Source organism: Loxodonta africana, chromosome 7 (genome assembly GCF_030014295.1).
Source record: "Loxodonta africana isolate mLoxAfr1 chromosome 7, mLoxAfr1.hap2, whole genome shotgun sequence".
NCBI classification, from domain to species: domain Eukaryota; kingdom Metazoa; phylum Chordata; class Mammalia; order Proboscidea; family Elephantidae; genus Loxodonta; species Loxodonta africana.
In genome coordinates, this window is record NC_087348.1 from 76,760,305 (window position 1) to 76,774,633 (window position 14,329).

The 14,329-nt window shown below is 37.5% G+C and overlaps 1 protein-coding gene across 1 annotated transcript; it reads left to right on the top strand.

The window, feature by feature from the left end:
- The first annotated feature begins 10,691 nt into the window (after window positions 1-10,691).
- Window positions 10,692-11,636, top strand: LOC100676513 (olfactory receptor 5P6-like). The gene has a single exon (XM_003412188.1). It carries the CDS (start codon window positions 10,692-10,694, stop codon window positions 11,634-11,636), a length of 945 nt encoding a protein of 314 aa, XP_003412236.1.
- The last annotated feature ends 2,693 nt before the right edge of the window (window positions 11,637-14,329 follow it).

Below are 14,329 nucleotides of genomic sequence, written 5' to 3' on the forward strand. Positions count from 1 at the left end.
TAATAAAAATGAGAGCAGAATTAAATGAAACAGAAAAACAATTGAAAAGAGTTAATAAGACCAAACCTGGTTCTTTGAAAAGATTAACAAAATTGATAAACTACTGGCCAGACTGACAAAAGGAAAACAGGAGATGAAGCAAATAACCCAAATAAGAAATGAGGTGGGCGATATCACGACAGACCCAAGTGAAATTAAAAGAATCATAAGAGCACTATGAAAAGTTGTAGTCTAATGAATTTGAAAACCCAGAGGAAATGGACGAATTTCGAGAAACACACTACCAACCTAAGCTAACACAAACAGAGGCAGAACAACTAAATAAAGCCATAACAAAGGAAGAGATTGAAAAAGTAATTTAAAAACTCCCAACAAAGAAAAGCCCCAGCCCTGAAGGCTTCACTGGAGTATTCTACCAAACTTTCAGAGAAGAGTTAACACCATTACTACTAAAGGTATTTCAGAGCATAGAAAAGGATGGAATACTCCCAAACTCATTCTTTGAAGCCAGCATAACCCTGATACCAAAACCAGGTAAAGACTCCACAAAAAATGAAGATTACAGACCAATATCCCTCAGGATCTTAGATGCAAAAATCCTCAACAAAATTGTAGCCAATAGAATTCAATAACATATTAAAAAAATAATTCACCACAACCAAGTGGGATTCATACCCAGTGTGCAGGGATGGTTCAACATTAGAAAAAAAATTAGTGTAATCCATCACATAAATGGAACAAAAGACAAGAACCACATGATCTTATCAACTGATGGAGAAAAGGCATTTGACAAAGTCCAGCACCATTCATGATAAAAACTCTCATCAAAATAGGAATAAAAGGAAAATTCCTAAACATTATAAAGGGCATTTATACAAAGCGAAGAGCCAACATCATCCTAAATGGAGAGAGACTGAAAGTGTTCCCCTTGAGAACAGGAGCCAGATGAGGATGCCCTTTATCACCATTCTTATTCAACATTGTGCTGGAGGCCCTAGTTAGAGCTTTTAGGCTAGATAAAGACATAAAGGGCATCCAAATTGGCAAAGAAGAAGTAAAAGTACCTCTGTTTGCAGATGACATGATTTTATACACAGAAAAACCTAAAGAATACACAAGAAAACTACTGAAACTAATAGAAGAGTTCAGCAGAATATCAGGATACAAAATAAACATACAAAAATCAGTTGGATTCCTCTACACCACCAAAGGGAGTGTCAAAGAGGAAATCACCAAATCAATACCATTTACTATAGTCCCTAAGAAGATAAAATACTTAGGAATAAATCTAATCAGAGATGTAAAAGACCGAAACAAAGAAAACTATGAGACTACTACAAGAAACCAAAAGAGACCTACGTAAGTGGAGAAACATACCTTGTTCGGGCATAGGAAGATTTAACATTGTAAAAATGTCCATTCTACCAAAAGCGATACATAGATACAATGCAATCCCAATCCAAATACCAGTGACTTTTTTTGTGTGTGTATGTGGTGAACTTCCTTTATTGAGCAGTAGTCTGGGACCTCTGTGTAATGCTTTGTCTTATGTACTGGGCTCAGGTTTGTTACTTATCATCTTGAAACCTTCAGGCAGAAAGGCAAAGCATTTCCTCCCACCGTCTGAAACATGTTTCATATGAAACATGAATTAGTGGACCCAAAAGAAGATAACAAAACCAAACAAATGCAAAATCAAGAAAAGTAAGAATAAAAATCACACAGCAGTTCTTTTACAGCAATGACAAAAGCCACCTGGGCAGGACCGGAAAGCTTCCTTGATCTGGCAGTAGAGTGAGCTCCTTAGTATATTACACCTGTTGTTGTTAGGTGCTGTTGATTCAGTTCCAACTCATAGCCACCCTATGTACAATAAAACAAAACACTGCCTTGTCCCACATCATCCTCACAATTGTTTCTGTGTTTGAGCACATTGGTGCAGCCATGATGTCAATCCAACGCATTGAGGGTCTTCCTCTTTTTTGCTCACCATCTGCTTTACCAAGCATGATATCCTTCTCCAGGGACTGGTCCCTCCTAATAATATGTTCAAAATATGTAAGATGAAGCTTTACCATCCTAGCTTCCAAGAAGCACTCTGGTCATACTTCATCCAGGACAGATTTTTTCATTCTCCTGGCAGTCAACGGTATATTCAATTTTCTTCACCAACGCCATACTTCAAAGGCATCAATTTTTCTTAGGTCTTCCTTATTCATTGTCCAGCTTTCACATGCATGAGTCCATGGATTGGGTCAGGCACACCCCAGTCCTCAAACGGGATACCTTTCCTTTTTAACACTTTACAGAGGCCCTTTGCAGAAGATTTGCCTGATGCAGTACACCACTTGATTTCTTGACTGTTGCTTCCATGGGCGCTGGTTGTGGATCCAAGTAAAATTAAATCTTTGACAATTTCAATCTTTTCTCCATTCATCATGGTGTTGCTTATTGGTCCAGTTGTGAGGATTTTTCTTTTCTTTATCTTGAGGTGTAATCCATACTGAAGGCTGTGGTCTTTGATCTTCATCAGTAAGTGCTTCAAGTCCTCTTCACTTTCAGCAACCAAGGTTGTGTCATTTGCATATCTCCAGTAGTTAATGAGCCCTCCTCCAATCCTGATGCCACATTCTTCTTTCATATAGTACAGCTCCTCTGATTATTTGCTCAGCATAGAAATCGAATAATTATAGTGACAGATACAAACCTGATGCACACCTTTCCTGATTTTAAACCACCCAGTATCTCCTTGTTCTGTTTGAACAACTGCAAAATTAAGTGTTTTGGAATTAGTATCTCCTTGTTCTGTTTGAACAACTGCACAATTAAGTGCTTTTGGAATTCCCATTCTTAGCATAATTTGTTATGATCCACACACTCAAATGTCCTTACACAGTCACTAAAACACAGATAAACTTCTTGCTAGTATTCTCTGCTTTCAGCAGAGATACATCTAACATCAGCAATGATATCCATCATTTCACATCTTCTTCTGAATCAGCTTAGTTTCTGGTATTCCCTTGCTGATGAATTGCTTCAAACATTTTTTTTTCTGATTTCTTATTTTTCACTTTTTTAAAATAATTTTTATTGTGCTTTAAGTGAAAGTTTACAAATCAAGTCAGTCTGCAGTGACATTTTTTAATGAGATGCAGAAAAAAATCACCAACTTCATATGGAAGGGAAAGAGGCCTGAGATAAGTAAAGCATTACTGAAAAGGAAGAACAAAGTGGGAGGCCTCACTGTACCTGATTTTAGAACCTATTATACTGCCACAGTAGTCAAAAGAGCTTGGTACTGGTACAACAACAGATACACAGACCAGTGGAACAGAACTGAGATCCAGACATAAATGCATCCATATATGAGCAGTTGATATTTGACAAAGGCCAAAAATCAGCTAAATGGGGAAAAGACAGTCTCTTTAACAAATGGAGCTGGCATAACTGGATATCCACCTGCAAAAAAATGAAACAAGACCCATACCTCACACCATGCACAAAAACCAACTCAAAATGGATCAAAGACCTAAATACAAAATCTAAAATGATAAAGATCATGAAGAAAAAAGGACAACACTAGCATCCCTCATACATGGCATAAACAGTATACAAAACATTACTAGAAATGTACAATCACTAGAAGAGAATTAGATAACTGGGACCTCCTAAAAGTCAAACACTTATGTTCATCCAAAGATTACCTACAGATTGGGAAAAAGTTTTTAGCTATGACATTTCTGATCAGCACCTGATCTCTAAAATCTACATGATACTGCAAAAACTCAACAACAAAAAGACAAATAACCCAGTTAAAAAATCAGCAAAGGATATGAACAGGCACTTCCCTAAAGAAGACATTCAGGTAGCTAACAGATACATGAGGAAATGTTCAGGATCATTAGCCATTAGAGAAATGCAAATCAAAACTACAATGACATTCCATCTCACTCCAACAAGGCTGGCATTAATCCAAAAAACACAAAATAATAAATGTTGGAGAGCTTGTGAAGAGACTGGAACACTTATACATTGCTGGTGGGAATGTAAAATGGTATAACCATTTTAAAAATCGATTTGGCACTTCCTTAAAAAGCTAGACATAGAACTACCATACCATCCAGCAATCCCAGTCCTTGGAATATATCCTAGAGAAAAAAGAACCTTTATATGAACAGATATATGCACACCCATGTTCATTGCAGCACTGTTTACAATAGCAAAAAGATGGAAGCAACCAAGGTGCCCATCAACAGGTGAATAGATAAATAAATTATGGTATATTCACACAATGGAATACTACGCACTGACAAAGAATGATGAATCTGTGAAACATTTCATAACATGGAGGAATCTGGAAGGCATCAAGCTGACTGAAATTAGTCAGTTGCAAAAGGATAAATATTATATGAGACCACTATTATATGAACTCAGGAAATAGTTTAAACAGAGAAGAAAATTTTCTTTGATGGTTACGATGAGGGGACGGAGGGGAAGAGGGGAGAGGGATTCACTAATTAGATAGTAGACAAGAACTAATTTAGGTGAAGTGAAACACACAACACAGGAGAGGTCACCACAACTGGACTAAACCAAAAGCAAAGAAATTTCCTTAATAAACCGAACACTTTGAAGGCCAGCATAGCAGAGGCGGGGGTTTGGGGACCATGGATTCAGGGGATGTCTAGGTCAATTGGCATAATAAAATCTATTAAGGAAACATTCTGTATCCCATTTTGGATAGTGGCATCTGGGGACTTAAATGTTAGCAAGCGGCTACCTAACTAAGGTGCATCAATTGGCCTCAACCCACATGGAGTAAAGGAGAATGAAGAACACCAAAGACACAAGGTAAGTATGAGCCCAAGAGACACAAAGGGCCACAAAAATCACAGATTACCTCAGCCTAAGACAAGAAGAAGTAGATGGCGCCTGGCTACAACTGATGGCTGCCATGACAGGGAACAAAACAGAGAATCCCTGAAGGAGCAGGAGAACAATGGGATGCAGACCTCAAATTCTCGTAAAAAGACCAGACGTAATGGTCTGACTGAGACTACAAGGACCCCAGAGGTGATGGTCCCCACACCTTCTGTTAGCCCAAAACAGGAACCATTCCCAAAGCCAACTCTTCGGATAAGACAGAAAATGATACTGGTGAAGAGTGAGCCTCTTGGATCAAGTAGACACATGAGAGTATGTGGGCAGTTCCTGTTTGGAGGGGAGATGTGAATGCCGAGGGGGACAGAAGCTGACTGAACGGACATGGAAATACAGGGTGGACAGGAGTGTGGTGTCTCCTCAGGGGGAGAGTAACTAGGAGTATAAAGCAAGGTGTATATAAATTTTTGTATGAGAGACCGACTTGATTTGTAAACTTTCACTTAAAGCACAATAAAAATTAAAAAAAAAAAAAAGAGAATCTATGTAGGAGCAAATTTGGGGACTAACATATGGACTTTCTAGGGATTTATTTTTCACTTATACTGGCTCACCTGGTACCGGTGTTGTCCCTAATATTAAATAAAGCACTCATCACCTAAAAAAAAAAAAAAAAAAAGAATGTTTACTCAGCTTGGTCTTTAAAAAATGCCTATCTCAAGCATCTCCACATAGGTTAGGAAATAGGATTAGAATTGATAATGTTGAGATGAAATCTACACCTGTCTCATAAGTCTGTAACCAAGATAAGGTAAACATCAATTAACCAAGTATTAATCAAACTACATTTTCACTCACTGGAATCTTCCACTCCATTTCTGCTAACTCTTTGTAAACCTGTAACTAGGTAAAGTCATAGCCTGTTACTTTAAGATGAGGGAAGAGCAAACATACAGCCGTGACTCAAATTATTCCCCCCAAAATGCCTTGTTAAACAAATATCAAGGAGTAGCAATCTCAGAATGTAACAAATAGACTTACTGATGTTAAGAAGAATGTCCTGATCAAACGTGTTAGAGAGGTTAGAGATTAATGTTAAGAAAGCTTGTAATTTTTTGCCATGTAGCCCTACAACCCTCCCACATCTGTAGACATTGGTTCACTCGACCTGACAAAACCTCACTGTTCTCCCTGCAGTTTGGAACATAACGCAGCATCTTGCCTGGGTGCTTGTGTGTTCGCCCGTTTCAAGAAATGTTTTATCCTTCAATAAAACTCTTTGCTCTATTTCTAACTGAGAATAAATCTGGCATTTCATTATGACACTTCCAAGTTAATCCTGATCCCATGTTACTTCCTTAATAAACCATGTAACTGTGAGTATGGCCTGTGAGTTGAGTGTGGCCATTGCAACAAATTGTGAAACCCAGTAGAGAAGTAGAGAGTGCAGTGGGGAGGGCAGCTGGTGTCAGAATTAGTAAAAAGTTTGAAGAGTGGAAGTGTGTCTGACCTCAACCTCATAGGAGTCAGCTTTGTGCTGATGCTGATTCTCATTCTCCCTGAAGTTAGGCAAGGTCCGACACTGTTGCTACCTCACTGCAGAAGGTGAAAGGCTTGTACATAAAACAGTGTAGGACATTACTAAAAGAAATTAAAGAACACCTAAATAAATGAGAGTATGTGTTCATGGATTGGAAGGCTTAACATAGCTATCAATACTACCCAAAGCAATCTACAAATTCAGTGCAATCCCCATCAAATTCCAACAGCCTTTCTTTGCAGAAATGGAAAACCAATTCTCAAATTTATATGGAAGGAGAAGGAACCCCAAATAGCTAAAGCAATCCTGAAAAAGAACGAAGTTGGAGGACTCACGCTTCCTGATTTCGAAACATACTATAAAGCCACAGTAATTAAGACAGCCTGGGATTGGTATAATAATAGACATATAGACCAATGGAACAGCATTGAGATTTCAGAAATAAAATCATACATCTATGGTCAACTGATTTTAGACAAGGGTGCTAAGTCTATTCAATGGGGAAGGAAGAGGCTTTTCAAATTGTACCGGAAAAATTGCATTTCCACGTGCAGAAAAATGAATCAGAATTCATGCCTCAGACTGTACAAAAAAAAAGATCAAAAACCTAATATCAAACCATAAAATTCTTACAAGAAGATATATGGGACATACTTCTTAATTACAGATTATCAGATATGACAGAAAAAGGATCTCTGAAAAGGACATTCAAATGGCTTAAAAAGCACATGCAGGGATGTTCAACATCATTAGTTGTTGTTAGTGCTGACTAGTTGCTTATTGGTATTCGTAAATGGTGGGGTGCTAGGCTATTATTTTTCTTATAAGCCACTTCCCCACTTCCACCAAGGGGAGTATCAGGGGGACTTTATAAATTGAGAATTAGCAAGAGAATTATATTGAGTCCATAGGTTGAAGGTACTAGCTTCTACTGTCATTCCCCAGTCACATAAGCCACAAACCAGTAGTCATCCCTTTGAGGCATGTAGTATGAAAGACCGTCTTATTTGGAAATCATTTTTTTACTTCGTAGTTCTCAATCTATACCACTTTGAAGATATTTATTTTCTAAGTTTTGCGAGAAAAATATGTACATGTCTTAAATAATTTTGTTATTAAAAATTCAACTTTGTATGGTATCCCACCTCATATTCCCCAAAGTGTCAAATGGAGTTTCTTACACTAACTACCAAATACTTACAAAATGAAGAAGCTGAATGAATGAAGATAAAATTACCTTTCATATATGAACTTTAGTACTCCTTAAGATGAAATATCAAAGTAAATTAAAAACTAATATTTAGTTATGAGAAATTTATTTTATTATTCCCCAATAATTGTCAAATGAAGTGCACCAACACCTACATAAAAACAAAAATAAATAAACGAACAAATAAATTGATCCCTTGAGATCTGACAGAACCTTAAAGACTAGTCACGTATGTGCGATTTAGCTGTTACAGTTTCCACTGGAGAATGTGATAATGATCTTTGGTGCTTTGAATTCACATTTGAATCTTCAGAGTTTTGTCCCCAACGGCAAACAATAATAGAAAAACAGCAGGGCTGCTATATAAATACGGTGACTTTGGATTTATTACTGAAAGATGAACGAATTATTTCAAGAGGTAAATTTTGGCATCTGTGAGTGAAACTGCCGTATTGATTATAATTTACCCTTGAGAACACTTTGCTCTCTAAGATTGTGTCTGTACTCACAAGCCATAGCTGGGTAATCAAGCTGTCAGCTAGCAAGTAACTTTGGTTGAATTCTTAAGTTTCCAGTCAGGTTACTGCGAAAAAATGAGCTCAATTCAAATTACCAGGACTCCTTATTTACCCACCCACAAGTCCAGAAACGCATTTAACCTTTAACACTATCCACATGCGACATTCAGCCACAATGCTAATGAATTCACTAGCTTCTAGATTCCTTGGGGATTTATTATTTTAAATGATATTATTTTAAATGATTATCTCCATGCAGTCGAATACACTTAGCAATTGGCTGATAAGAGGTTAGCTTTTCTGCTCTCTGACAGCTAATATGTGAAAGACGTGCATAATTTGTTACATAGTTCATGAAGTCTATCAGTTAGACAAAAACATGTTTTAAGGAGAAATACGATTGTTCTTGATATTAATAAAATCTTTGCAGAAAGATTGACTTTATTTATGGGTCTGAGTGCTCCAGGATCACAATCTACAAGACACAATGGACAAAGCCCAGGATAAGGAGTCAGAAAATTTGCAGTTGAGGGTCAATCTGGCCACTAGCTGGGTGATCCTGTCTAAACTTCCTAACTTGTGAGGCTGTACTTTATTCAACTGTATATTATATCAATAAAAAATATTATTTGATTCTGCAATACTCCAGTTAGAAAACATTGTTACAGTAGAAAATGATTTGATTTGTTCGAATAATTGTACTGTAATTACATCCTGAGTATCAGTCAGATAGTGTTTTGTATGGTGATTAGACTGACATTTCATACTACTTCATAGAACAATAATATTTTAACTACAAATATGTAATAAATTTATAAAAGGTGACTCTACTCTTTCCTAACATGAATTCCTGTGTGATATTAATATCAAGAACAATCGTATTTCTCCTTAAAACATGTTTTTGTCTAACTGATAGACTTCATGAACTATGTAACAAATTATGCACGTCTTTCACATATTAGCTGTCAGAGAGCAGAAAAGCTAACCTCTTATCGGCCAATTGCTAAGTGTATTCGACTGCATGGAGATAATCATTTAATTCCATTTATAGCACAGTAACTAAAGAAAAGGACTGGATTCAAACTCCGGGCTTCATATCCTGATTTCCACTAATTCCTATGTAACTTTAGGTAAGTTACTTAACCTTTCTGGTCTCAGTTTCCTGTTCTATAAAATGGGAATAATAAAATACTTAATATTTTTTTCTAGAAATTAAAACAGAGCTATGTATATAAAATGCTTAGTCTGTTGTTCAGCCCATTGCCGTTGAGACGATTCTGACTCATAGCAACCCTACTGGACAGAGTAGAACTGCCCCTTAGGGTTTCCAAGGAGCACCTGCTGGTTTCGAACGCCTAACCTTTTGGTTAGCTGCTGTAGCTCTTAACCACTATGCCACCAGGGTTTCAATTATATTATTTAGTAAGCATTAAATAAATATTAGCTATTATGATAATCTCCATTACATAATACTATATTTATACATTTTTCTTTTTTGTTACACTTACAAACCCTTTCGTTATTTGCATGTCTTATGTTTTTTCATCTTTACTTTTAAAGGCACTTGGAATGTATTTTGATAAAAAAAAATTAATAATATTAAAAGGAAAAAGAAATATATTATTTGAAGCAAGTTATCTAATATTTCTAATAAAAGTAATTAAATATAGATGGACTCATCACTGCACATAAATGTAAATGTTTCTGGGGTTTTAAACATACACTCAATTTTTAAAAACAAAACTTGGCTGCCTGTGTCTGGGGTCTGAAAAGCCTGTAAGCAGGCACATAAGACACTCCACTGGTCTCATCCCTTCGGGAGCAAGGTAGAATAAAGAAAACTAAAGACATAATGGGAAGATTAGTCCAAAGAACTAATGTACTACATCTACCACAGTCTCCACCAGACTGAGTCCAGTACAACTAGATGGTGCATGGCTACCACTGCTGACTGTTCTGACAGGGATCATAATAGAGGGTCCCAGACAGAGCTGGAGAAAAATGTAGAACAAAATTCTAACTCACAAAAAAAGACCAGACTTACTGGCCTGACAGAGACTGAAGGAACCCTGAGAGTATGGCCCCTGGCCACTCTTTTAGCTCAGTAATGAAGTCACCCCTGAGGATCACCCTTCAACCAAAGATTAGAGAGGCCCATAAAATGAAAGGAGACTAAGGGGACATAACAGCCCAGGGGCAATGAAGAGAAGGCAGGAAGTAACACGAAAGCTGACAATAAGAAACCCAAGGTCGAGAAGGGACAGTGTTGACATGTCGTGGGGTTGTTAACCAATGTAATAAAGCAATGTATGTATTCTTTAATGAGAAACTAGTTTGCTCTGTAAACCTTCATCTAAAGTACAATTGAAAAAAAAGACAAATGATAAACTGAAGAAAAAAAAAAAAACCTGGCTGCTTGAATGAAAAATCTGTTTATAAAGACTTCCATGTATGTGTTAACAAAAATGAAACCACGAAATTCATAACTTCTTTAACGCAATTTTTTCATCACAGGTCTTTTTTGAACCAGCTACATTGCCTCATGGATTCGCCAGTAGATGGGAACCACACCGCAGTGACAGGGTTCATTTTACTGGGTTTAACAGATAATTCAATCCTTCGGGTCATCCTATTCATGGTCTTCCTATTCATCTACCTAGTGACCTTATTTGGCAATCTCAGCACAATTATTCTGATCAGAATCTCTTCTCAGCTCCATCATCCTATGTACTTTTTCCTGAGCCACTTGGCTTTTTCTGACATAGGCTATTCATCTTCTGTCACACCCAATATGCTTATAAACTTCCTGGTGGAGAGACATACAATCTCCTACCTTGGATGTGCCATCCAGCTTGGTTCAGTTGTTTTCTTTGGGTCAGCTGAGTGCTGTCTTCTGGCTGCCATGGCCTATGATCGCTTTGTAGCAATCTGCAATCCACTGCTTTATTCAACTAAAATGTCCACCCAAGTCTATGTCCAGCTATTCTCTGTGGCTTATGTAGGTTGTTTTCTCAATGCTTGTTGTTTCACTATTTGCTTTGATTCTTTATTCTTCTGTGGACCAAATCAGGTCAATGATTTTTTCTGTGACTTTGCTCCTTTAGTTGAACTTTCCTGTTCTGATGTCAGTATCCCTGCAGTGGTCCCCTCATTTTCTGCTGGCTCCATCATTGTGGTCACAATGATTGTCATAGCCATCTCCTACGTGTACATCCTCATCACCATCCTGAAGATGCACTCCACTGAGGGCCGCCACAAGGCCTTCTCCACCTGCACCTCCCACCTCACTGCAGTCACTCTGTACTATGGGACCATTACATTCATTTATGTGATGCCCAAGTCCAGCTACTCTACTGACCAGAACAAGGTGGTGTCTGTGTTTTACATGGTGGTGATCCCCATGTTGAATCCCCTCATCTACAGTCTCAGGAATAATGAGATTAAGGCTGCTCTCAAGAGGCAGCTTGGTAGAAAAATATCTTCTTAATAAATTCTTTTATTTTGTAGTGTAAATGTTGGGGTGAATTTTCAGGTATCAAATAGTAAATCAGGCACAACAGTGAGTTACTTTTAAGGAAATTAAATTAAATTTATAATTAAGAAATATAAATTGGTTCACATGAAAAAATTCTTAAACTCTTGAATCTCCTTTTAAGTTTTATTCATGTATTATTTTTCAAAAACAGCTCTATGTCATAAAGTACTTGTTTCTACAGACTTTTCTTTTAAGGCTGTGTTCATTATCAATAGCAGCTTACCCTGAGATGAGCTTGGTAACCCTAGTTATGCCTTGATTGAGTAGATTCTGAGGGGAAATAACAAAGTGGAATCAGAGAGTAAAATTGCGGGAGGCGTTCTAGTCGCAGAAAGGTTATGTGCTGGGGTGGGGTTTATGGAATCATAAAATTTTGACCTGTGTCTATGGGCTCTAACTCTGACCTTTGTTCGAATTCTGGGCACCCCCATAGAAGAGTATGAGACCTCCTTGACTAACCTGAAACCTTCTCAATCAGGTCATAAGAGATAACTTCCTCTGCGGGAATGAGCAGTGTACCTGAAATCTTTAGTTATGCAATGGATAAAACTCTTGGAATGATTTGTTTATGTCAGACACATCCTGCTCAGGAAGCTCCAGGGGACTGGACTGCTTTCCTGGAGATAGTTGATTAACCTCTATATGCTGATGACCATCACATTTTGGTTTTCTTGTCCCCTCTTTAGTGTTTTAGACCAAAATATTTTTGTCAATTGACTCTCATGTGCAAAATGGTGAAAACTAATCATCTCCCTTCACCCTCAACCTGTTCCCTTCATTTTTTTTTTATCCCTTAAGAGGCTCTTTCATTCAATCTAAGAAAGTTTTGTTTGTAATCCTTATTTTACAGAGGATACAACTGAGGCACAGAAATATTAACCAAATGATTAGGCTATAGGGCCCAATAAGGAGATCGTCTTATACCCCCCACTGGGAAGTCATTAGGACATATCCCACTTACACTGGGAAAGTGTCAGCAGGGCAGGGTAGGGAGCTGGGTTTCCACTTCACCTGTCTTTAACAAGGTGCTTTGAATCAGTGCTCCACTTTTGCAGTATGGTGTTGGAAAGACCCAACAGAAAGCTGAATATATTCACCTGGCCCTTGCTCTACGCCCAACAAGGTTACTGCTGCTAAAAAAATTGATGATGGTTGCACAACATGGTGAACACAATGTCACTGAAATATACAGTTAAAAACAATTGAAACAGGAAATATTTTGTTATATGTATTTTACCACAATAAAAATTAAAAGAAAAGAAGATTGAATAGTATCCACAATCTCATAATATAATATCCAAAATGTCCAGGACAGGGTAAAAAATTACTCATTGTCCCAAGAACCAGAAAAATCACAACTTAAATGAGAAAAGACAATGAACAGATGCCAACATCAACACCAAGACGAATCAGATGTTGAAATTTTCTAATAAGGATTTTTTTTAAAAAGCTATAAAAATGTTTCAACAATTAATCATGAATTCTCTTGGAATAAATGAAAAACAAAAAACAAAAAAAAATCTTAGCAAAGAAATGTCATTGTTAGTTGCTATCAATTCTAACTCTCAGAGACACCATTTGTCTGAACACAGTAGAACTCCTCTATAAGGTTTTCAAGAGTGTGACCTTTCAGAAGCAGACTTCCAGGCCTTTGGATACCAGGCAAAGAATCTAAAACCTGAGGAACCACGATCTCAGATAGGAAAACATCGTAGAAGGCGAGCTGATATTCAGCAAGCTATTTTTCCTCTTGGGACATTTGCAAATTCTTAACAAGTAGTAAGAAGGTGAGAACATGGGTAGTGGGTTGAAGCTATGAGGCAGAGAAGGAAACAGAGCTATTGACAATCTTACAAAATTGAAGAGAAAAACACTGGAGTTTTGGAATGGCCAGACAATCAGGACTGAAGGGGTCATGATACTAGAGAAAAGGGAGTGGCAGAAAAATGAACCTGACACTCAGAATCTTTCTTCTCCCATGCATATGTTAGATTCTTAAACTCTGCTAAAAAAGAGGATGAGATGTTAAACAGAAATACACTAAAAACAGAGCACAAATTTTGGCAGGCTTACAGTACTAAGAAGACAATCAGTGATCAAAACTCACTATGAATGAGGATTCCTAAAAAACACCTCAAACTCTTATTTGGAACTTCTGGAGAGCTACACCAAAAGAGACAGGTGAATTAGAGGTATACTGAGACACACAAACACTGCAATGCAGAGTCAAGTTAGACCAGTCACTGATTGCATTAATGTGACATGTGACATGTTCCAAATCCAGGTATTTGCCCCTTTTAAAAACATGTAACAATATCTAGAGCCTTTGCACTCGTTTCATATAAATTGTCTGCCATTTAATAAAAATTGCCAGGCATTTTGAGTATAGTATATAGAAATCTAATATGGTCCCTATGATCTAGATCTACTGATGTTATGCACAGGAAAATCCCCTCCCCTTGAGTGTGGACAAGACTTATGACTTACTTCTAGACAACTGGAAACCCTGGTGGCATAGTGGTTAAGATCTACATCTGCTAACCAAAAGGTTGGCAGTTGGGATCCAGCAGGTGTTACTTGGAAACTGTATGGGGCAGTTCTAATCTGTCCTAGAGGGTTGCTAGGAGTCGGAATTGACTTGATGG